Source organism: Schistocerca serialis, chromosome 7 (genome assembly GCF_023864345.2).
Source record: "Schistocerca serialis cubense isolate TAMUIC-IGC-003099 chromosome 7, iqSchSeri2.2, whole genome shotgun sequence".
Taxonomy (NCBI): domain Eukaryota; kingdom Metazoa; phylum Arthropoda; class Insecta; order Orthoptera; family Acrididae; genus Schistocerca; species Schistocerca serialis.
In genome coordinates, this window is record NC_064644.1 from 505,990,384 (window position 1) to 506,014,065 (window position 23,682).

The 23,682-nt window shown below is 46.3% G+C and overlaps 1 protein-coding gene across 1 annotated transcript in view; it reads left to right on the plus strand.

Annotated features, from left to right (window-relative positions):
• The window catches only part of LOC126412409 (secretory carrier-associated membrane protein 1), a 64,809-nt gene extending 42,167 nt beyond the window's left edge, over positions 1–22,642 (plus strand). The window contains exons 6-9 of the mRNA XM_050081993.1: positions 18,479–18,635; positions 21,283–21,384; positions 21,466–21,592; positions 21,681–22,642. Coding sequence (XP_049937950.1) covers positions 18,479–18,635; positions 21,283–21,384; positions 21,466–21,592; positions 21,681–21,842 — 548 coding nt within the window. The 3' untranslated portion in view covers positions 21,843–22,642. The remainder of the gene's footprint in view (positions 1–18,478; positions 18,636–21,282; positions 21,385–21,465; positions 21,593–21,680) is intronic.
• The last annotated feature ends 1,040 nt before the right edge of the window (positions 22,643–23,682 follow it).

The window sequence follows — 23,682 nt, forward strand, 5'->3', positions numbered from 1 at the left end:
CGGTGCCTTCATCTTGGCCTTGGAGGGTGATACTTCACCGGAGAAGGTCAAGGTGATGGTCTGCCGCTGTGATGTCAAGCCCTATATCTCTCCCCCGATGCGGTGCTTTAAGTGCTGGAAGTTCGACCATATGTCTTCCCGCTGTACTTCCAGCCTCACATGTCGAGATTGCGGACTCCCATCACATCCTAATACTCCATGTGCCTCGGCTCCCATGTGTGTCAACTGCAGAGAGCATCATTCACATTGCTCGCCAGACTGCAGGATCTTACAGGCTAAGAGGTAATTTGAACGACTCCATCCTGTGCGAATGACTTCATCATATGCCGCCGCTACGACAACCATGATAGCCCCATCAGTTCAGCGAATCCGATTCGGCTCACAGAGCCCTACAACTCCACATGGCCCCTTGCCTATGGGGGGCACTACCCACCCTGTTGCTCCTGCACCACCTACCTTGGGAGCAACACCCCCCCACCCATCGGGGAAGTCCGTCCCCGCTTCTAAGCCGGAGCAGCGTGCAACTTCTTCGGCTCTTCTCACTCACAAGGGGTCCCTTCGGTCCCGCCCTTCCCAGGTTTCCATAAGTGGTGAAGGATGACACCCGGCAGTGGCATAAGTGCCCTCAAGCAGCTGGTCATAGGGCTTCGCCTTCCTCCTCCGTCCCGGAGACTGAATCGGTGAAGTCCTCCCAGCCAGTGAAACCCAAGGAGCAGTGAGAAAAGTCCAAGAAAAAGACCTTTAAGATGAAGGAACTTGAGGTGGCATCCACCCAACCGCAACCTACAAGCTCTGCATCTGAGGGTGAGGTAGAGATTCTGGCGTCCACTGAGGACCTATATCTCGCCGGACTCTGACACAATGGATGTCACTCGCACAGGTACTCAATCGGTGGCAGCAGGTGACCCAGCGGCGTAATCTGCCTCCTCGGTCCCTTCACGCCTTTCTTGGCCTTGGACAATGTCATCCTCCAGTGGAACTGCAGCGGTTTTTCCACAGTCTTTCTGAGCTCTGACAACTTCTCAGCCTTCGCCCTTTCCTCTACATTGCTCTTCAGGAAACTTGGTTTCCGGCAATGCGAACCCCCACCCTCCGTGGCTATCAGGGTTATTATAGGAACCGGGCAGCTTATGAGAGGGTATCTGGTGGCTTCTGCATCTACGTCCTTTACTCCCTTTACAGTGAATCTGTCCCTCTGCAAACACCTTTAGAGGCTGTCGCTGTTTGGGTGTGGGCGCCTCAGGCTGTTACTGTCTGCAGTCTCAATCTTCCACCGGATGGTGATGTCCCGCAGCATGTCCTGGCTGCGCTGATAGCCCAATTGCCGCCACCTTTTCTGTTACTGGGCGACCTCAACGCCCATAACCCCCTGTGGGGTGGATCAGTGGCAACAGGCCGCGGCAGCATCGTTGAGCAAGTATTGGCCCCGCTCGACCTTTCTCTTTTAAATAATGCTACCTTCACACATTTCAGTGTGGCGCATGGCACGTACTCAGCCATCGACCTTTCGATCTGCAGCTCTAGCCTGTTACCATCTGTCCAACGGAGTGTGCATGACGACTTGTGCGGTAGTGACCACTTTCCGATCTTTCTGCCACTGCCACAGCATCACTCTTGTGGACGGCCCTGCAGATGGGCTATGAATAAGGCTGACTGGGACTTGTTCACCTCCATTGCCACTGTTGGGCCTCATTCCAATGACGCCATTGTTGCGGTGATTCACTCGGTCACCACCGGCATCCTTACTGCTGCAGAATCTGCCATTCCCTGTTCTTCTGGGTCCCCACCCCCTGCGGGTCCGGGATAAGAATAGGCCCGAGGTATTCCTGCCTGTCGTAAGAGGCGACTAAAAGGAGTTTCAACCGTTTCGGCCTTCCATGTAATGGTCCCCCTTGGGGTTTGACCTCCATTTTTCAAAATTCTACAGAAGTACGAGCCTTTTGGGGAAGGACACCTTACATGGTGTACCACTGGTCCTAAGTGCACTAAGACCTTGGCACTCAGCATTGCACCGGCGTTGTAACCATACCCACTATCCCTCAAATTGGGCCTAAACGCCTGATGGGTTGTCCAAGTTACGCCCATAGTGCATCTCCATCTGCATCAGCGATCATGATGGACTTTCATTGGCACCAGAAATCCAGCACGGTAGCCAGCCCGTTGTGGTGGGGTCGTCATGTACCCTCTAGGTTGTAGCCCCCTGACAACACAGGGATCGTACTGCCGATACCTGAGCTGCACCCTCCCCACGTCGGCCAAGGAGTAGATGCCCGTCTCCTTGGGGCATCAGGACTCCCGGCAATGGTCATCCTGCCAGGTGGCCCTTGCTGCGGCTGGGTGGCGCCCGTGGGGAGAGCCCCTGGTCGGAGTGGGTGGTATCGGGGCGGACGTTTTGCAGATGAAACGTCAACATGTATCAGGTTGCTCTGCGGCCGAGTCTTTCAAAAGAAAAGGTACCGTTTCTAGTTCTGGTTCTCCTGCCCTTTCCCCCTTGGCCACTCCATGGGAGGAGGGACAGGCCCGCCGGCTTGGGGCGAAGTACTTCCCCCGCTATTTGGTCTGTTCTCGAACCGATGGGGGGACGTTCGCCACCTCCAAGCCCATGTTCTTTGTTCAGCACATTGAGGACGTCTTCGGGGAAATCGAGGCTCTCAGCAAGATGCGTTCAGGGTCCGTCCTTATCAAGACCACCTCCACCACACAGTCGGCGGCGCTCCAGGCGTGCGACCGCCTAGGGGACATCCCAGTATCCATTGTCCCACATCTGGCACTAAATAGGATGCAGGGGGTTATTTTTCATCGTGACCTCCTGCTACAATCTGATGAGGAGCTCAGGGCCAACCTGGAGCGCCGAGGCGTGCATTTCGTCCGGCGAGTATAGTGCGGCCCCAAAGACCGTCGCATCGACACCGGGGCCTTTATCCTCGCCTTCGAGGGGGACGTTCTCCCAGAGAAGGTAAAGGTGATGTGCTACACGTGCGACCTTACGTCCCGCCTCCTATGCGCTGTTTTAGGTGTTTGCGCTTTGGGCACATGTCATCACGGTGTGAGGCTGAGCCCCTTTGTGGCGATTGTGGACGTCCTCTTCGTGAGGAACATACATGCACCCCACCACCTCGGTGCGTTAATTGTCCTGGCGTCCACTCGCCTCAATCCTCGGACTGCCCCGCTTATCAGAAGGAGAAGAAGATACAAGAAATCAAAACTTTGGATCGGCTCTCTTATTCTGAGGCCCGGAAGAAGTACGACCGCCTCCATCCCGTGCCATTGACCACTTCGTTTGCCTCAGTTGTGTCCACTCCTTCCGCGGTATCCTCACCCCTATCCTGTCCCCCCTCCGCCTCCTCCGCCCATCAGGGGGCTCTGCCTCCGCCTCCCAAATTCCTCCCTTCCAGATCCTCCTCCCCCGTGGCCCCCACCCCCTCTGCCCCAGGGGCCACCCTTCCTCCTCCTCCTCCCCCCACGCCACCTGAGAAGCGATCCTCTTCTCAGGTGTCCATCGGGGAAACGTTCCGGACCCCAGCTTCCGAGGTCCGGCGTTCCAAAACGGACCCCGCGCGTGAGGACCTTCTTCGGGTCCAGCCCACCATCCCTGTGCCTCCTCGGCCTTCCAAGAAGGCCTCCAAGAAGAAGTCTCTATCCCCCTCTCCACCCCGGCGCGTTTCGTCTGACGCTCCATCTGTGAGTCGCTGCTCCCGGCCGTCCTCAGTTTCGCCGGGACGCTCTGCTGCCAGGCGCTCCGCCGGCCTTTCGTCGGCAAATGATGCGGCCCGTCCTACACAACCAGGGACAGCGGCCGCAGCTGGCGACGAGTCGATGGAACCGGATCCGCCTCCCGTCGGTTGTAGCGTAGTTCCCTCGCAACCTGGCCCTCCGCGGCCGTCGAGGTGACCAGCTCTTCCCCCATCTCGTTCCCCCGACCTTTTGACTAGCGATGGCGTTGTTTCATTGGAACATAAGAGGTATTCGATCTAATCGGGAGGAATTACAACTGCTCCTCCGCCTGCACTGTCCGCTCGTCCTTGGTCTCCAGGAAACCAAGTTGCGCCCAACTGACCGTATTGCCTTTACCCACTATACCTCGGAGCGGTATGACCTCACCCCTGTGGACGGTATCCCAGTTCATGGTGGGGTCATGTTGCTCGTTCGGGACGATGTTTATTACCATCCCATCCCATTGACCACCCCACTCCAAGCAATAGCTGTCCGCATTACTCTTTCTGCTTTTACTTTTTCAGTTTGTACCATCTACACTCCACCGTCATCTGCTGTTAGTCGGGCTGACATGATGCACCTGATCGTTCAGCTTCCCCCGCCGTTTTTATTGTTTGGCGACTTCAATGCCCATCATCCCCTTTGGGGCTCTCCTGCGTCCTGTCCAAGAGGCTCACTCTTGGCGGATGTCTTCAACCATCTCAATCTTGTCTGCCTCAATACCGGCACCCCGACTTTCCTTTTGGACTCTACTCATACCTACTCCCACTTGGACCTCTCGATCTGTTCTACCACTCTTGCCCATCGGTTCGAGTGGTATGTCCTTTCTGACACCTATTCGAGCGACCACTTCCCCTGTGTCGTTCGTCTCCTGCACCACACCCCATCCCCACGTCCTTTGAGCTGGAACATACTGAAAGCTGACTGGGGACTGTACTCCTCCCTGGCGACCTTTCCGGACCACGATTTTCCCAGTTGTGACAGTCAGGTCGAATACCTCGCCGCTGTTATCATCAATGCTGCCGAACGTTCCATTCCTCGTACTACTTCTTCTTCACGTCGCGTTTCCGTCCCCTGGTGGAACGAGGCTTGTAGGGACGCTATCCGTGCTCGACGATGTGCTTTACGCACCTTTCGCCGCCATCCTACGTTGGCGAATTGTATAGAATACAAACGACTCCGAGCGCAATGCCGTAGAGTCATCAAAGACAGCAAAAAAGCTTGTTGGGCCTCTTTCACCAGCTCCTTTAACAGTTTTACTCACTCTTCCGTCGTTTGGGGTAGCCTGCGCCGGCTGTCGGGCATTAAGGCCCACTCCTCGCTACCTGGCCTGACCTCAGGTAATGAGGTCCTTGTTGATCCTGTGGCTGTCTCCAACGCCTTTGGCCGCTTTTTCGCGGAGGTTTCAAGCTCCGCCCATTACCATCCTGCCTTCCTTCCCAGGAAAGGGGCAGAAGAGGCTCGGCGACCTTCCTTCCACTCGCTGAATCTGGAAACTTATAATGCCCCCTTTACTATGCGGGAACTCGAACGTGCGCTTGCACTGTCCCGGTCCTCTGCCCCGGGGCCAGATGCCATTCACGTTCAGATGCTGGCACACCTTTCTCCGGCGGGCAAAAGCTTCCTTCTTCGTACCTACAATCGCGTCTGGACCGAAGGTCAAGTCCCCATGCGTTGGCGTGACGCCGTTGTTGTTCCTATACCCAAACCCGGAAGGATAGACACCTTCCTTCTAGTTACCGCCCCATTTCTCTTACAAGCTGTGTCTGTAAGGTGATGGAGCGCATGGTTAATGCTCGGTTAGTCTGGATTCTTGAATCTCGACGACTACTTACTAATGTCCAATGCGGCTTTCGTCGCCGCCGCTCCGCTGTTGACCACCTTATGACCTTGTCGACATTCATCATGAACAACTTTTTGCGAAGGCGCCAAACGGTAGCCGTGTTCTTCGACTTTGAGAAGGCTTATGATACCTGTTGGAGAGTAGGTATCCTCCGCACTATGCACAGGTGGGGCCTACGCGGTCGCCTGCCCCTTTTTATTGATTCCTTTTTAACGGATCGAAAGTTTAGGGTACGTGTGGGTTCCGTATTGTCCGACGTCTTCCTCCAGGAGAACGGAGTACCTCAGGGCTCCATCTTGAACGTAACCCTTTTTGCCATCGCGATCAATCCAATTATGGATTGCATTCCACCTAATGTCTCAGGCTCTCTCTTTGTCGATGACTTCGCGATCTACTGCAGTGCCCAGAGAACATGCCTCCTGGAGTGCTGCCTTCAGCGTTGTCTAGACAGCCTCTACTCATGGAGCGTGGCAAATGGCTTCCGGTTCTCTGAAGAGAAGACAGTTTGTATCAACTTTTGGCGATATAAAGCGTTGCTTCCGCCATCCTTACATCTCGGTCCCATTGTTCTCCCATTCGTGGACACAACTAAGTTTCTAGGGCTCACGTTGGACAGGAAACTGTGTTGGTCTCCACATGTCTCTTATTTGGCGGCCCGTTGTACACGTTCCCTCAATGTCCTCAGAGTTCTTAGCGGTTCATCTTGGGGAGCGGATCGCACTGTCCTGCTTCGCTTGTATCGGTCCATAGTCCGATCGAAGGTGGATTATGGGAGCTTCGTCTACTCGTCCGCTCGGCCGTCCCTCTTACGCCGGCTCAACTCCGTCCACCATCGGGGGATACGTCTTGCGACCGGAGCCTTCTACACTAGTCCTGTGGAGAGTCTTTATGCTGAAGCTGCTGAGTTACCATTGACCAACCGGCGCGACGTACTGCTGTGTCGGTATGCCTGCCGGCTGTTGTCTATGCCCGACCACCCCTCTTACGAGTCCTTCTTCGCCGATTCTCTCGACCGTCAGTACGGGTTGTATGTGTCTGCCCTGCTGCCCCCCAGAGTCCGCTTCCGTCGCCTGCTTCGACAATTGGATTTTGCCCTCCCTACCACCTTCAGAGAGGGTGAGAGCCCGACACCACCTTGGCTCCAGGCTCTGGTTCCTATTTATCTCAACCTCAGCTCACTCCCGAAGGAGGGTACTCCGGCTGCAGTGTATTGCTCACGGTTTGTCGAACTTCGTGCTCGACTTGCTGGTCACACCTTTATTTACACCGATGGCTCCAAAACTGACGATGGTGTCGGCTGTGCCTTTGTCGTCGGGGCCGCCACCTTTAAATACCGGGTCCTCGACCAATGTTCCAGCTTTACGGCCGAGCTTTTTGCTCTCCATCAGGCCGTTCAGTATGCCCGCCGCCACTGCCATTCATTGTATGTACTTTGCTCTGACTCACTCAGTGCTCTTCAGAGCCTTGTAGCTCCCTATCCGGTCCATCCCTTGATTCAACGGATACAGCAGTCCCTCCATTCTTTCGCTGATAATGGTGGTTCTGTCAGCTTTCTGTGGGTTCCCGGACATGTAGGAGTGCCTGGGAATGAGGCTGTGGATGCTGCAGCCAAGGCTGCAGTCCTCCTGCCTCGGCCAGCCTCCCATTGTATCCCGTCATCTGACATTCGTGGGGATGTATGTAAGAGGCTTGTGTCGTTGTGGTGGGATGCTTGGTCATCCCTCCAAGGAAACAAGCTCCGGGCAGTAAAACCGCTCCCAACTGCTTGGACAACATCCTCCCGACCATCTCGGCGCGAGGAGGTCCTTCTGATCAGGTTGCGGATTGGGCATTGCCGGTTTAGCCACCGCTACCTGCTCTCCGGTGATCCAGCCCCGCAGTGCCCTTGTGGTCAGGCATTAACCGTGCGCCATGTTTTATTGTCGTGTCCCCGTTTTAGTCAATTTCGTGTTATCCTGTCCCTGCCATCTACTTTACCGGATGTTTTAGCTGATGACGCTCGAGCAGCTGCTCGTATTCTGCGTTTTATAACTTTAACTGGCTTGTCCAAAGACATTTAACCTTTTTACTTATTTTATGTGCATCTTTGTCAGGTACTTCTGGTGTCCCCCCATCCCCTTGAGTTTTAGCAGATTCCATGTGCTCTAACACCAGTGACTGGGCCCTAATGACCTCAGCAGTTGAGCGCCCTTAAACCCTGCAAAAAAAAAAAAAAAAACAACTTCTGGGTCCCCTTGGCGGATGACTGTGCCTTCATAGTCGCCCGAGATCGCTGAGGCAATTAAAGATCGCAAGCAGGCACTCCAGCATCACAAGCGGCATCCCTTATTGGAACACCTCATCGCCTTTAAACGACTCCGTGCGCGAGCCCGCCACCTCATTCACCAACACAAGCAGGAGTGCTGGAAAAGGTACATCTCCACCATTGGCCTCCGTACCTATCCATCACAGGTTTGGGACGAGATTAGGTGACTCTGTGGCTATCAGACCCCAATAAGCATACCTGCACTTTCACTGAATGGAGCAGTCAGTACAGACTCTGACACAATTCCAAACTGCTTAGTGGAGCATTTTGCTCAGTGTTTCACTTCTGCGAATTACGCACTGGACTTCTGCTCCCTGAAAGAGCGGTTAGAACGTTGGAGTCTTTCATTTCACACTCACCACCCTGAATCGTACAATGCTCTGTTCAGTGAGTGGGAATTCCAAAGTGCCCTAGCCGCTTGCCCTGTGCAACAATCCACCAAAGCGGCGAAATCACCTGCTACACAAATGGCAGGCTGGAAAGGACAGAAGGAATACTCCCACGAAGACTTTTCATGTCCTTCCAGCCATCAACATCCTAATCATCATGTGCCAACTGCAAAGGCTCCAAGAAACCAAACAAAGGCAAACGGTCTTCTCCTTTGCTGACTCTGAGATCCTCTTTAATCGTGTCGCCGCAGGATATCCTCACTCTGCTGACCTCAGTGTCGCCTGTGCACAGTGCCAACTGTTTTTCTGCCCTGGACTCCCCAGACCAACCAAGGTAGAATGCCAACACCTCTATAGATCACGTGAAGCAGGATCCTCTGGCGTCTGCACCCTGTAGCAGTGTGTCTTCAAAGGCTGGCACATGGCAGCTGCCAAGGTGACATCCCCTCATTCTTTCCTTCCTCCCTTTTCTTCATCATGACTCTCCTCCAATGGAATGTTTGTGGCCATAGATCCAACGAGGAATTATTGCTGCTCTTGGAATTGCAGTGTCCTCATGTTCTACGCCTCCAGGAAACAAAATTTCCTCCTCACTGCCAATTTGATCTCCTGCATTTCTTCCCGGTCTGCTTTGACCTTCACCTGAGAACGGCACTTCACCTCATCGGGGAGTCATGCTGTCTCTGAACACTCCGCTGCAAGCTGTTGCAGTCCGAATTTTCCTTCCTCACTCCACCTTCTCTATTTGTACAGTTTACATCCCTCTGTCATTTGGTGTCACCAGGGCAGATTTCCTCCAGCTTGTTGGGCAATTCCCTCACCCCTGTTTTGCTGCTTGGTGACTTTAATGTGCACCATCCCTGTGGGGCTCTCCCAGAACCTGTCAGAGAGGTGCCCTCTTGGCTGACCTTCTCAATCAACTTAACCTCGTCTGCCTTAACATGGGAGCAACCACGTTCCTTTCAGATTCCACGCACACTTATTCTCATTTGGACCTCCCACTCTGCACTGCACAGCTTGCCTGTCGTCTCTAGTGGTCCGTTCTCTCTGGCGCTGTGCCATCCATTTGCTGACTCCTATCCCACCTATGTGCAAACCCAAATTTCAGCTTTCTAAGACCGACTGGAGGCTTTACACCTCTCTGGTGGCCTTCGACAAACATCACTTCCTCCGTTGTGGTGACCAGGTAGAATACCTCACAAATTTTATCCTTACCACATCAGAACGTTCCATTCCTCACACTCCATCTTTACCGTTCCACGACCTGGTCCCTTGGTGGACTGAGGAATGCCATGACGCAATTCACGTGTGGAGACATGCTGTCCACGTTTTTAACCATCCTCCTACAATGGCGAACTGTATTTGTCACTGTGTTCTTTGATATAGCAAAAAAGCTAGCTGGATTTCATTGACTAGTTCCTTTAACAGTTCCACTTCCTCTTCCGTCATGGCCAAACTCCAATGGCTCTCTGGGACCAAGGTCCAGTCCCCAATTTCTGGCCTGACAGTAGCAGACTGTCATAGTGGACCCTATTGCTATCTCCAACACCTTGGGCTCCTATTTTGTGCAGATTTTGTGCTCCACCCAATATCACACTGCCTTCCTCATTGGAAATGAGTGAAGGAGGGTGGGGCGATACCCTTCTCTTGTCAGAATCATGGGTGCTACAATGCTGCTTTTACTATGAGGAAGCTAGATCATGCTCTCACTTCATCCCGATCCTCCATCCCAGGGTCAGATGATGTTCACATTCAGATGTTGCAGCCCCTTTCCCTCGCAGCAAGCACTTTCTCCTTCATAAATAAAATTGCATATGGGCAGGGAGCAACATTTCCCAGTAGCTGGTGTGAAGCCACTGTCATACCCATGCCTAAGCCCAGTAAGGACAAACCTCTTCCTTCTTGTTACCATCCCATTTCTCTCACCAGCTATGTTTGCAAGGTGATGGAACATATGATTCATGCCTAGCTGGTATCGTGGCTCGAGTCTCGCAATTTACTGACCACTGCTCAATGCAGATTTCAAGCATGCCATTCTGCAGTTGACTATCTCGTCACTTTTGTCAACCCATGTCACAATGGTTTTCTGCAGGAATACCAGACTGGTTGTTTTTTCAGATTGGGAGAAAGCCTATGATGCCTGCTGGAGGACTTGTATCCTCCATACTCTCTACACATAGGCTGCTTGCCTTTTCCTTCAGGAATTTTTTAAAAAGACAGAGTTTGAGTGTCATTTTCATTGTATCACCATTAACCCTATTATGGCTTGTCTTCCACCAGGCATCTCCAGCTCCCTTTCCATTCACGATTTTGCCATCTATTGCAGTTCTCCATGGATTTGTCTCCTTGAGCCACATCTTCAGCATTGTCTCAATCATCTTTACTTGTGGAGCACCAACAGTGGGTTTCACTTTTCCAATGACAAAACCGTTTGTATGAGTTTCTGGTGGTGGAATTGGTTCCCTTTATCATCTTTACATCTTGTGCCTGTTGCTCTTCCATTCATTGAAACTAGGAAATTCTTGAGGGTAATGCTTGATAGGAAACTTTCTTGGTCCTCCCACATGTCTTACCTGGCCACCCACTGTGCCCGGTTCCTCAGTGTCCCACGTGTCCTCAGTGGTACTTTCTGGGGAGCTGATCGGACCACTGTCCTCCATTTGCACCAATCCCTTATCTGTTTTAACTAGACTATGGGTGTTTCATTTATTCATGGGCATCCATTTTACGCCATCTGAATACAATCCACTATTATGGCACCCGTTCAGCCACTGGCACCTTTTACACTAGCCCGGTTGAGAGTTTGTATGCAGAAGCTGCCAAACTCCCACTGTCAAACCACCGTGATTTTCTCCTCAGTAGATTCGCATGCCTTTTGTTTTGCATGCCTCGCCATCCATCTACTTCTTCCTTCTTCGGTGATCACCGGTATGGGGCATGTCCCTCTTCTTTGTTACCTTCATGAGTTCACTTCTGGCTATTGCTCAGACAACTTAACTTCATGCTACCTGCCAGTTTCCTGAGGGGGTGTGAATCTTCACCGCCTTGCCTTCGTGCAGTGGCCCAAGTTCACCTGGTCTTTGTTCGCTTCCTAAGGACACTACTTCAGACTTGCTCTATTGCCATAAGTTTCTCGACCTTCGCTCGGAAATTTGTGATTGTACCTTTGTGTATACTGATGGCTCTTCGCCTGACTGTGGTGTTGGATGTACCGTCATCATTGGCACCGACAATTTTCTGTATCGGCTTCCAGAACAGTGCTCTGTACTAATAGCAAGTGCCCATATCCGTGTATCAGGCCACGCAGTACATCTGGTGTCACAGGATTTTAAATTGTCATTTGCTCTGAATCTATGTGCCCTTCAGAGCCTCCGTGTGCTGTACACCATCCATCCCTTACTGAAAAGGGACCAGGTAAGCCTTCACTTACTCACTCTTGATGAAGCCATTGTGATGTTTATGTGGGTCCCTGGTCACGTCTGTCTGGTGGGAAATGATGTGCTGACACTACTGCCAAGGCTACAGTCCTTGTACCTCAGCCTGGTAGTTCTTCCACTGCCTCTGATGATCTCTTGCCATCTGTCAGCAGGTGGTGTCACTTTGGCATTTCCATGGCTCTTTTCTTCATGGGAACAAGCTTTGGGAAATTAAGCCTCTCCCAGTGGCGTGGCCAACCTCATCTCACCTCGAGGAGATCATTTTAGCTAGGTTGTATGTTGGGCATGTCTCGTTAGCCATTGCCATTTGTTGAGTTGTGACCCCCCACCACTTGGTGCACATTGTCATCAATCTTTGACAGTTCGCCATATTGACACTGGCTGTCAACCGCATTTTACTTTTTGTCGATACTAGCAATATGGCGAAGGACGTTTAATCTTTAGTTCCGCACCTCTGTTTCTCGCGGTGTGTTTTGTGGCACTTTCTCCAAGAGAAAGTTCCTATTTCTAGCTGACTTTCCTTCCGTTGCTTGGGCTTAATGAGTAGTCTTTTTAACTCCTTTTTCATCTTCGTGCTCTACAGTTCTGACGTGGGTGTGTATGACCGTACTTATTTTCATGCCCTAAAACGAAACAAACAAACAAGCATACATACATAACCTCAATCACTACTGAAATCCTTAGGCCCTTCCAGAACCTCTCCCGCAAATCCATCTCCGTACTCACCCTAACAGCAACCTGCACACCTACCCTCTGTATCCCTCCCAAAATCCACAAACCTAACAGTCTGGTTGGCCCCATTAAGGCCGGTCACAGTGTTCCCACCAAAAAGATCTCTGCCCTCGTTGACCAACATCTGCAACCAATTGTCCAAAACCTGACCTCCCACATTAGATATCAACCACTTCCTGTACCGGCTCTTCACCATCCTCACAACCTTACCGTCAGGGTCCGTACTCTCCCTGTAGAAGCAACCTCCTTATACACCAATATCCCTCATGGCCATGGCCTTGCCGGGATTGAACACTTCCTCTCCCAGTGCCCTGCAGTATCCAAACCTTCCAGTTCATACACCTAACCAACTACATCCTAACCCGTAACTACTTCATCTTTTAAGGGAAGGTATACAGATAAATTCGTGGCACAGCGTGGGCACCCACAAGGCAGCCCCCTATGTCAACCTCTTCATGGGCCGCTTAGAGGAAACATTCCTAGTTTCCCAAAACACCAATCCCCTAGTCTGGTTCAGTTTTATTGATGACATCTTTATAATTTGGACCCAAGGCCAGGACACCTTATCCTCATTCTTCCAGTTTCAAGACCACCTCTCCCATCCACTTCATCGGGTCTTACTCCATCTATCCTATCACCTCCCTGGGCATAAATCCTCTTCTCAGATGCCTCCACCCTACTAATCACCAACAGTACCTGCACTTAGACAGCTGCCACCCCATCCACACCAAAAAATCCCTCCGTACTATGTGGCCACCCGTGGTAGACACATCTGCAGTAATAACTCCCACCGAGTACTACCTGGGACTGGAACAACTGAACCACATCCTTCGTTATGGCTTTAATTACCTTTCATGATGTCCTGAAATGAGTGATGTCCTACCCAAGATACTTCCATTCCCTCCTGAAGTGATGTTCTGCTGCCCATCCAACCTCCACCTTATAGTCCTCCCTATGCTTCTCTCATCTCCAATGCGCTGACACAGGGATTGTACTCTTGTGGAAGACGCAAATGCAAGACCTGCCCAATCCACCAACCTGGGGCCACATGTGAAATCAGCCATGTTATATACCGGCTCTGCTGGAACCACTGAATGGTGTTTCACATTGGTATGACGAGCCAGCTGTCAACCAGAATGAATGGCCACTGCCAAACTGTTGCCAAAAACAAAGTGGACCACCCAGTGTCACAACATGCAGCAGAGCATAACATGATAGATTTCAGTGGCTGCTTCACAACCTATGCCATCTGGATCCTCCCCACCATCAGCAGCTTTCCTGAGCTGCACATATGGGAGTATCCTTTCAGCACTTCCTTTGCTCCCGTAACCTCCCAGGCCTAAACCTAACTCACTGTCATTCTACCCCCCACACAATAGTTGTGTGTGTGTGTGTGTGTGTGTGTGTGTGTGTGTGTGTGTGTGTGTGTACACACGCATGTACGTACCTGCACCCCTAGCTGGACCACAGACGGCTCCCCCCTCCCGTCTGCCACGAGTTGCTAGACGCTTCCTCCCTGCCTCCGGCCTCTCTCCACCCTCGCATCACTCCAGAACACTCACCAAGGGCCAGGAAAGAGCTGGCAGTGGATTGAGCACAGTGTGGGAAGATAGGTGTGCGTGTACACACACGTGCATGTTTCTCCCACAAGCTTAAAAAGGGATTTCATTCTGAAAGCTAGCTAATTCTATACCTTTTGATGTCACACATTTTTCTGAGATACAAAAGAGAGATATTAATGTAAGTTGTGTAAAATTCCCATAGTTTTGCAGTATATGTACTGACAATTTCTCCCCTCTATAAAAACATTGTATTGTAATGTAATATTTCTAGCGTAGCAAAATCATTCAAAATAGAATCGGAATTTGTTGACTTAAAGTTATTGCTTTCAATGGCCAAAGTTAAGTCCATGAAATTGTTATTCAAAGGGTGTTGCTCTAAGATATGCCATTATCAGCTTGTTTTGAAAAATTCATTTTATGACTAGCTATAGATACGGGTGAAGTCAGTATGATTCATAAGCTTGCTGAAGTATTGGGGAAAAGTTAATAAAATTGCATTACAAGATAATGAGCCTCGTGGCTGGAAGAATGGGCTGTAACATCAAAACTTAATCATTTAGTTCCTTTCCATTGAAGTGACATTCTTCACCTTCACTTAAGTCTCAAATCAATGCATGTGGCTTTGTTTTCCACCATTTCATATCTGCAGATCATAAATAAAATCTGAAGCTCTTATTATGACAGTCCATAAGATGAAATCCGTCTTTTAGTGAGCTGCTAGCTGTATTGACGATGTTCGAAAAAATGTACTTTAATGAGCATTCTACTACACCTTCAAAAACAGGTTCATTGTTAAACTTGTAGTTTAATTGCTTCTTCTCTCCCATGTGACAAATTTTCCTTTGTTTTCCTACGCATGACTGAGATCAAATGATAATTAATTGAAACCCTCAGCTGGTGACAGGTGTTGTTGATATACCTCAATGGGGGACAGCTGAAAATGTGTGCCCCGACCGGGACTCGAACCCAGGATCTCCTGCTTACATGGCACACGCTCTATCCATCTGAACCACCAAGGACACAGGCAAATAGTGAGACTGCAGGGACTTATCCCTTGCATGCTTCCCGTGAGACCCACATTCCCAACTGTCCACAATCTACATTCGTAGTGTTCCTAATATAACACCTGTTGGCAGCTGAGGATTTCAATTATTGTTTATTCTAGAGAAGCTGCACGGTCATCAATGGTATCTGTCCTTTCGAGAACAGTTACTATCTTCAACTGAGATCAAAGTTTGTCAGTTAGCACTTTTGCATCCATTATGTTGTTGAAGCCCTCTTCCAACTTCTTTAAGAACTGCCAACAGCTCCAGTGAGATCCATAGATCACTGTACAGCAAAGAAATTGGAGTTCTTGTAGCTTTTTGAAAAAGTGTTACTGTTCCTTCCAGCAGCATCTGCTTCAGAATCTTTGCTAACTTCATAAACATAAGCGTAAGGAGGGCTATGCATGAAGCGTTCAGTGAATTCGAAAGTAAAATTCTATGTACCAACTTGACAGAAAATCCTAGGAAGTTCTGGTCTTACGTTAAATCAGTAAGTGGCTTGAAACAGCATATCTAGACTCTCCGGGATGATGATGGCATTGAAACAGAGGATGACACGCGTAAAGCTGAAATACTAAACACCTTTTTCCAAAGCTGTTTCACAGAGGAAGACTGCACTGCAGTTCCTTCTCTAAATCCTCGCACAAACGAAAAAATGACTGACATCGAAATAAGTGTCCAAGGAATAGAAAAGCAACTGGAATCACTCAACAGAAGAAAGTCCACTGGACCTGATGGGATACCAATTCGATTCTACACAGAGTACGCGAAAGAACTTGCCCTCCTTCTAACAGCCATGTACCGCAAGTCTCTAGAGGAACGGAAGGTTCCAAATGACTGGAAAAGAGCACAGGTAGTCCCAGCCTTCAAGAAAGGTCGTCGAGCAGATGCGCAAAACTATAGACCTATATCTCTGACGTCGATCTGTTGTAGAATTTTAGAACATGTTTTTTGCTCGAGTATCATGTCGTTTTTGGAAACCCAGAATCTACTATGTAGGAATCAACATAGATTCCGGAAACAGCGATCGTGTGAGACCCAACTCGCTTTATTTGTTCATGAGACCCAGAAAATATTAGATACAGGCTCCCAGGTAGATGCTATTTTTCTTGACTTCCGGAAGGCGTTCGATACAGTTCTGCACTGTCGCCTGATAAAGTAAGAGCCTACGGAATATCAGACCAGCTGTGTGGCTGGATTGAAGAGTTTTTAGCAAACAGAACACAGCATGTTGTTATCAATGGAGAGACGTCTACAGACGTTAAAGTAACCTCTGGCATGCCACAGGGGAGTATTATGGGACCATTGCTTTTCACAATATATATAAATGACCTAGTAGATAGTGTCGGAATTCCATGCGGCTTTTTGCGGATGATGCTGTAGTATACAGAGAAGTTGCAGCATTAGAAAATTGTAGCGAAATGCAGGAAGATCTGCAGTGGATAGGCATTTGGTGCAGGGAGTGGCAACTGACCCTTAACATAGACAAATGTAATGTATTGCGAATACATAGAAAGAAGGATCCTTTATTGTATGATTATATGATAGCGGAACAAACACTGGTAGCAGTTACGTCTGTAAAATATCTGGGAGTATGCGTGCGGAACGATTTGAAGTGGAATGGTCATATAAAATTAATTGTTGGTAAGGTGGGTACCAGGTTGAGATTCATTGGGAGAGTCCTTAGAAAATGTAGTCCATTAACAAAGGAAGTGGCTTACAAAACACTCGTTCGACCTATACTTGAGTATTGCTCATCAGTGTGGGATCCGTACCAGATCGGGTTGATGGAGGAGATAGAGAAGATCCAAAGAAGAGCGGCGTGTTTAGTCACAGGGTTATTTGGTAACCGTGATAGCGTTATGGAGATGTTTAACAAACTAAAGTGGCAGACTCTGCAAGAGAGGCGCTCTGCATTGCGGTCTAGCTTGCTCGCCAGGTTTCGAGAGGGTGCGTTTCTGGATGAGGTATTGAATATATTGCTTCCCCCTACTTATACCTCCCGAGGAGATCACGAATGTAAAATTAGAGAGATTAGAGCGCACACGGAGGCTTTCAGACAGTCGTTCTTCCAGCGAACCATACGCGACTGGAACAGGAAAGGGAGGTAATGACAGTGGCACGTAAAGTGCCCTCTGCCACACACCGTTGGGTGGCTTGCGGATTATAAATGTAGATGTAGATGTGGAACATCGTCACACACTTCTTACACTTCTTCAGTGTATTATATGAAGCAATGAGGCAAGTGTTCAGCTATGCCAAAGGGTACCACTGAGACATAGTAAAACGGGTTTAGATAAATGTTTCTTCAGAATACTTTATCGATAGCTGGATGCTGAAAAGAAATGGAAAACTTCTTGAACTGAAAAAGTTGACAGGCCATACAGTAATCCATAAGATTTAACTAATAAGTGCCACATCGACCAAAAATGCATGTTGGTTAAAGTGATTTCATCAAATATGAGCATGCAAATGAGCCATTGTGGTTATGAACAGCCACTGACATCAGTACAAAATGCTATTTTAACTAGGACAAATGTATTTGAAATTTAAACTTTTTGACCCTCATCTGTTTGGGCTCAAATTTCATCCATAGTCTACTTTACCTTGGGAAACATAGGGGAATGTGGCACATGAATTATAGGCACAAGTAAATTTTTCTGCTTCATATAGGACATCTAACATGCCAATATGGTCCAAAACAGACAGGTAGAGCAAAGCCTGTACCTTGGCCTCAAAGACCACCCAACCTCAGTCCATGGGATTTTTCTAGTTGGATCATCTCAAAGACAATGTAACCAGCTTGTATAATAAATACTCCCATTACCTGTCCCCATGACATGCTACAGATTGCATAGTGCAAACTGGGATGCCTTTATAAACTTTTATCATTCACTTATGTTTGTTAGTGGCTGTTTAGGCACAGTGTAGCAAAGTTTAAAACTTGTGATTTGCTGATATGTTTCATTACACAACCATATCAAGCAAGTCATGCTAATTGCCAGTAAACTAGCATATTATACAAATGTTCTCACTTTTACTTTTAACAAAATGGGTTTATGTAACCAAAGATACATATTTTGATGATGATTTGAGTTCTAGTCAAGACTAATGATTTATAATATGTAAGTAAGAAAACCCATACATTGAGTCAATTGTTTGCTGTGCTATTTTTCTGATACTTGTACTTTTATTGTGCTTGAATCTGTTGCAATTATAACACTTGATAATGGCCTAAGGCCAAAATCTTGATTGTGGAATAAAACCTGTTGTACAGACAAATGGCAGTCACATCTTTCAGAAAAATTTTATTATTAATTTAGATTTTTAAGATTGAGATTCTAAGCCAGATAATGTTTCATTTTAATGTTAAATGTAATTTGCTAGTGATCTTGTTGGTATTTTTCCCTTGAAAGAGAATAATGTTAGGAATGCACACCACTGTTCCAGTTCACGCATGTATAATGCTGCTGAATGTGTTTGGTGGCCTGCTGCTAATGTTTAGTGTGGCTGACTTCACAACATTTGGACTGGGACTGTTGTATCTAATTCTGTTCACACCATTCTCATTCCTATGCTGGTACAGACCAGCTTATAAGGCCTTCAGGTATGACTTATTCGTAGTGCAAACACTTAGTGTATTTGAAATCAGATTTGATGTGTTTTGAATAGTCACCAATGCCAAGGCATTAATCATTCATAATTCATAATTTTATATATCCCCCTTCTTTCTCACTTCCCCTTTCCATCCAGATTTTATCCAGACTGCAAAACTGTTAAACTCATTTTTGTTGTTTTTGATTTTTTTTTTTCCCCTAGTTGTTTAACACCACGGGTATTGGTGCCTTCTTTTTTGGGGGCAGGGGGGGGGGGGGGAGAGTTGGAGGGGAAATGATGATGAATTGTTACAACAACTCATAGGTTTGAGTGAGCCATGAGTAATTGATTTTTAAAATATACATGTTGGATGAGTGTATAAATATTAAGCCTATGTACTTAGTTTGGGCAGTGTAAATTTCAGCATCTGTGACAAGCAAAAACTCTGTGCTGAGCTTGGACTCATATAGACATTCTTTCTTGGGAAGTAAATTTTCATTTCACATAATGTGGAAAAAACACGCGCGCGCGCGCGCGCGCACACACACACACACACACACACACACACACACACACACACACACACACACACACACACACACACACCTTATCACAAATACTCAAGTAGATGTTCTGGCATAAAGTAACACATTTAGAACAATAGAAAAGATATCTGCAAATAGCTTTGTGTAACGTAATGTTTTCAGTATGCATTACATACTTTTTAATTGGGGCACTGATGAGTTAACTACATGGGTCAGTGGAGAAAGATGTAAGTTTTATGGGTTGAAGTTGGCATGTTTCAGTGAAAATAATTTAAGAAGCTGTCCCTCAAGTAAGGGAGTTTGAGGGAAAGTAAGTATGAAAGCATTCTGGAGATGTTCAACAAACTCTTAAGGCCAGACACTACAAGGGACTTAGTGAAGTAAGGAGAAGTTAACAGTTAATGCAGAGTGCATGTAACTACAATGATTTCTGTTGTGTTTGTTTGGTTGCTTATGATTGGATTTCAGAGCCTATTAAAGAAGGTAAGACTAATATGGAGAATAATATGTTTAAGGTGTATGGTAGGAGTATCTGTTACATAAAGTATAGGGAAAAAAGATCACCATATGTTCGAATTACGAGGAGATGCTGGCAGAGGAATATTGAGATGATTTCGAAGACTGGTCAAAGTGTTAAGATTCTTGCAGTAGGTGGAAGGTTCTACCATAACTAAAGTTGTGATGATGGTATATATAAGAAGACAACAAAAAAGAAGTTTGCTGGGGTAGAATCGCTGAGAGGAGCAGTTTCCCTGTAGAATTAACAACATGCCAACAAGATTTCTGTATAAAGAATGCAATGTACATTGTTATCTAGCTTCTGCAAACATGCAGATACTGTAATAATTGAAAATCGAAGCAAGCATAAAAGTACAGCCTTACATCCAGTTCCTGCCCATAACTGAAGTCAAGAGTGGCAAATCATGTTGGTATATAGTTCCTCGTAGTAATTCTAATAACTTTATCAACATAAAAATCTATCTCTAGAAGTTTAAACTATGATCAATATAATGTTATAAAAGGGCATTAAAAGTAAAAGATGTTGAATATTTTTGTGTAAATTGTTTCTCTCTACTGTATTCTCAGTGTGATTAATGGTATGCTTTAGTGTGTTCAGCTGAGTTGTTCGTTTCATTTCCCTGCGAGATACTTAGATGACACACACTGTGGTCTTCTTCAGGTGCAGTGAGCTTTGTTATGTGTACTCACTGCCTGGACTCCAACCATAAAATGAAATCAGTAGCTTGGCTTGACACCTGAAAGCATTCCATTAGTTAGAGCCATTCATAAAATACACACTCAAGTACTTGTGATGGATAATTAATGGAAGGATTGGCTGCAGGAAAAAGAAGTGCTCAGTATGTATTCTTCAAAGAGAACTCGCAAAGTAGTAAGGTATTTAGACAGAGGACACACTGTACAAAGTAGGCTTTCACAGCTGGTTTTAACATCCTTGGTGATTTTAGATGTTTGGGCAGTAGGCCTTGGTCTGACGCATTTTTCTGTGCCTAACATTTAATCTCCTAATGGTGGAGGCATACTCACATGCGGTGAAGACAAAATTGCACATTTTTTGTTACTGGAATAAGTGGTGGCTTGTAACCACACATTTGCAGTTTTCTTGTAAATAACTTATTTGCAGATCGATATTTAGTGGAAGCTGTTTGCTTCTAATATAATATATGCGTGTTAGTTTTCACTGCAACTTCATAATTGCTTTTCTAACTAAAACTTCTTAGGTGCAGAAACATGCCTTAAAGCCCAGTGTAATGCCCTCAGCATTGAGGATAATAGTTAATGAATCTGTTGGAATCAGTGGAAATGTTGATAATGATTGCAGCAGTATATTGAGAAGGAAGGAAAATTTAATGAATGAGGAAAAAAAGAATGATGAAAAATAAATAACCTTGCAGTAAAGAGAAGAGTTCTGTACTAGAGTTAGAGAAGTGAGGGCAATTGTATATTTTGACTCACTAATGTATATTGTTGCTATTTGCAACACAGTACCAGTAATCCTATTTGTTCAATATATTTTAGGGTTATAACTTTTATGTATGGATTGTGGATTTTGGAGCATTTGGAACTATTGTTTCTTTGCTTTCTGCTTTTCAGGAGTGATAGCTCTTTCAACTTCATGGTATTTTTCTTCGTTTTCTTTTTTCAATTTATTGTGACTGTAATACAAGCAATTGGCATCCACGGATCAGGTACTTGGTAAGTAGTAACATCACTTATGTCTGTGTGACTCTTCTAATTTTGAAAGGGAATAAACAAAAAAATGTGTTGTTCTTGCAGTGGTATCCTCCTTGCTGTACAGCAGTTTAGTACTGGTGGAGCAGGTGTTGCAGTGGGTGTGATATTATTAATTGTTGCTATTGGTTTTGTTGGGGCCGCATGCGTTGATTTGCTGCTGTTGTCAAAGGCAAGTAGTTCTTATAAACACAATATTGTTTGCATTTTTGTGACCTTTAGTTGCAGACTGTCCTGACTTAAATTTCTGGTAAATACAGATCCATCGGATTTATCGGAGTACTGGTGCAAGCTTTGCTAAAGCTCAGCAGGAGTTCACATCGGAGTTCCTACGCAATGAACATGTTCAGAATGCTGCAACCAGTGCTGCTGCTGCTACCGTCCGTGCCCAGATGAACAATAGCAACAGCAGCCGTTACTGAATGAAGACTGAGAAGGAATGTATGCTATTCAAATTGTCCATGTAGTAGACAAAATGTACACCTTTCTAGCTTATCTTGGTGTACGGAAATAATCAAATTCTCATGAGCTCCCTTGGTTGTACATCAGTGACTCAAAGTGTGTTCAGTTGACTTTACACAATTTTTTATACATATATTCGTGAAAATGTGTACTTACGTACAGAGGTTTATCAGCTGTTTCTTAACACAGTTTTGTATTGAATTTTGTTATTGAAAGCACATGTTAATTATAAAATTATTATGAAGTCTGTGCTTACTAATCGTAGTGTCGTTATTGAAGAAAAACTGTTGACTAATTCACACGTTTGAGCTGTGGCGAAGGTAGCATTTCTGTGTGTCATGTGTAACATTGGTACTGAGAATTTGTATATAAGTATCATCGGCACATAACAGAATTTAAAATGGAAATATTATATAGTTCTGTATGTAGTATTTCCACATTTATCCCTCCATTACAGTTTTGACATTTCTAAAGTTGTAATTAACTTTATGTAATAAATCCGTAATATAATGTATTTGTCTTTTGCCCTTTGGTATTAATATGTCAGTTGAGTATTTCATTGGTACTTAGTTTTCTTTAGAAAGCTCATATGCTTTCCTAGTGGCGATCAAAGAGAAAATATGATATGGCTTATTGTGCTTGTGCTTTATTTTGTGCCACAGAAGTTGTACAAGTGATTATGATCATAAAGGCAGGCATGAACTTTGAACTTATATTGCAATTTTATTTTTAATAAAGTTAATATTTTTTATTAAGCATATTGTGTGAGCATGTCTTATTTTTTCATTCAAATGCCTGACTTTTCAGTATTTCACATTTTGATATATCTTTCTAAAAACTGACGGAAACTCTGAAAACAGGGAAACTGGATATTACTGAAACAATTTGGTTACTGAAGGGAAAGTTAAGGCATTGCAAACCCCATATAAAGAAGCAGAAATTGTTGGAATTGATCTGGAAATAACAAGGTACCAGGAACTTTTTCTTTTCCAGAACTCTAACAATGCACAGTAGGTGGTCCATCAGTCCCAGAAGAATTTCAGGTGGCAACTTTTGCACAAGCCACGGAGGAGTTCCACTTGTTGCCCAGTTATGTGGTTTCCCTTTCTTTGCCAACTGTTGTCATTGTTGTGTGTTGAAATGTGGACCTTAGCTCGTGTCAAATTGTGCAGTGATGACCAAATATGAATGCATTGTTTTTAGTGTTTCTGATAAGCTTAAAATAATGGAGCAGTTGAAGAAATGTGTTAATGGACCAAGCTTGGCTCAGAAATATGGAATTGTAAATGACGTTGTGCTGAACATTAAAAAGAACAGTAATGCCATTACAAAATTTACACATGTATTTGACAGTAAAGATGGAAAATTGCACAGAAAAATGGCAGAGAACCAGGATTTAAACACTGCTCAAAGCTTGGAATAAACTCCTTCCTAAAGATGAATGTATTGCTACAGCTGAAGAGTCGCCAGTCAGTTTGTATGTTAACTGGGTGGACGATTAAAGAATCTTCAGGATTTGAAGGCTGTGATTAGGAAAATATTAAAGACTGGCTTAAATGTGATGTTGGTAACACTGGCTAACAAGTATAGACAGGTGATGGAATAAGCCCCAGTGTCATCAGTGACCAAAATCCTTGCAATGAAGAAGGGTCCAGTGATAATGTGCTGAGAAAGTGACATCCAGTGAGGAAGCTTTTCACTGCCTTGAGGCAGCTATCCAGAACTGCCTTAAAAATAAAAAATTTAGCAACACAAAAAAAGTTGTGGCCTAGAAGCAAAAACGAATTGTGGACTTATCAT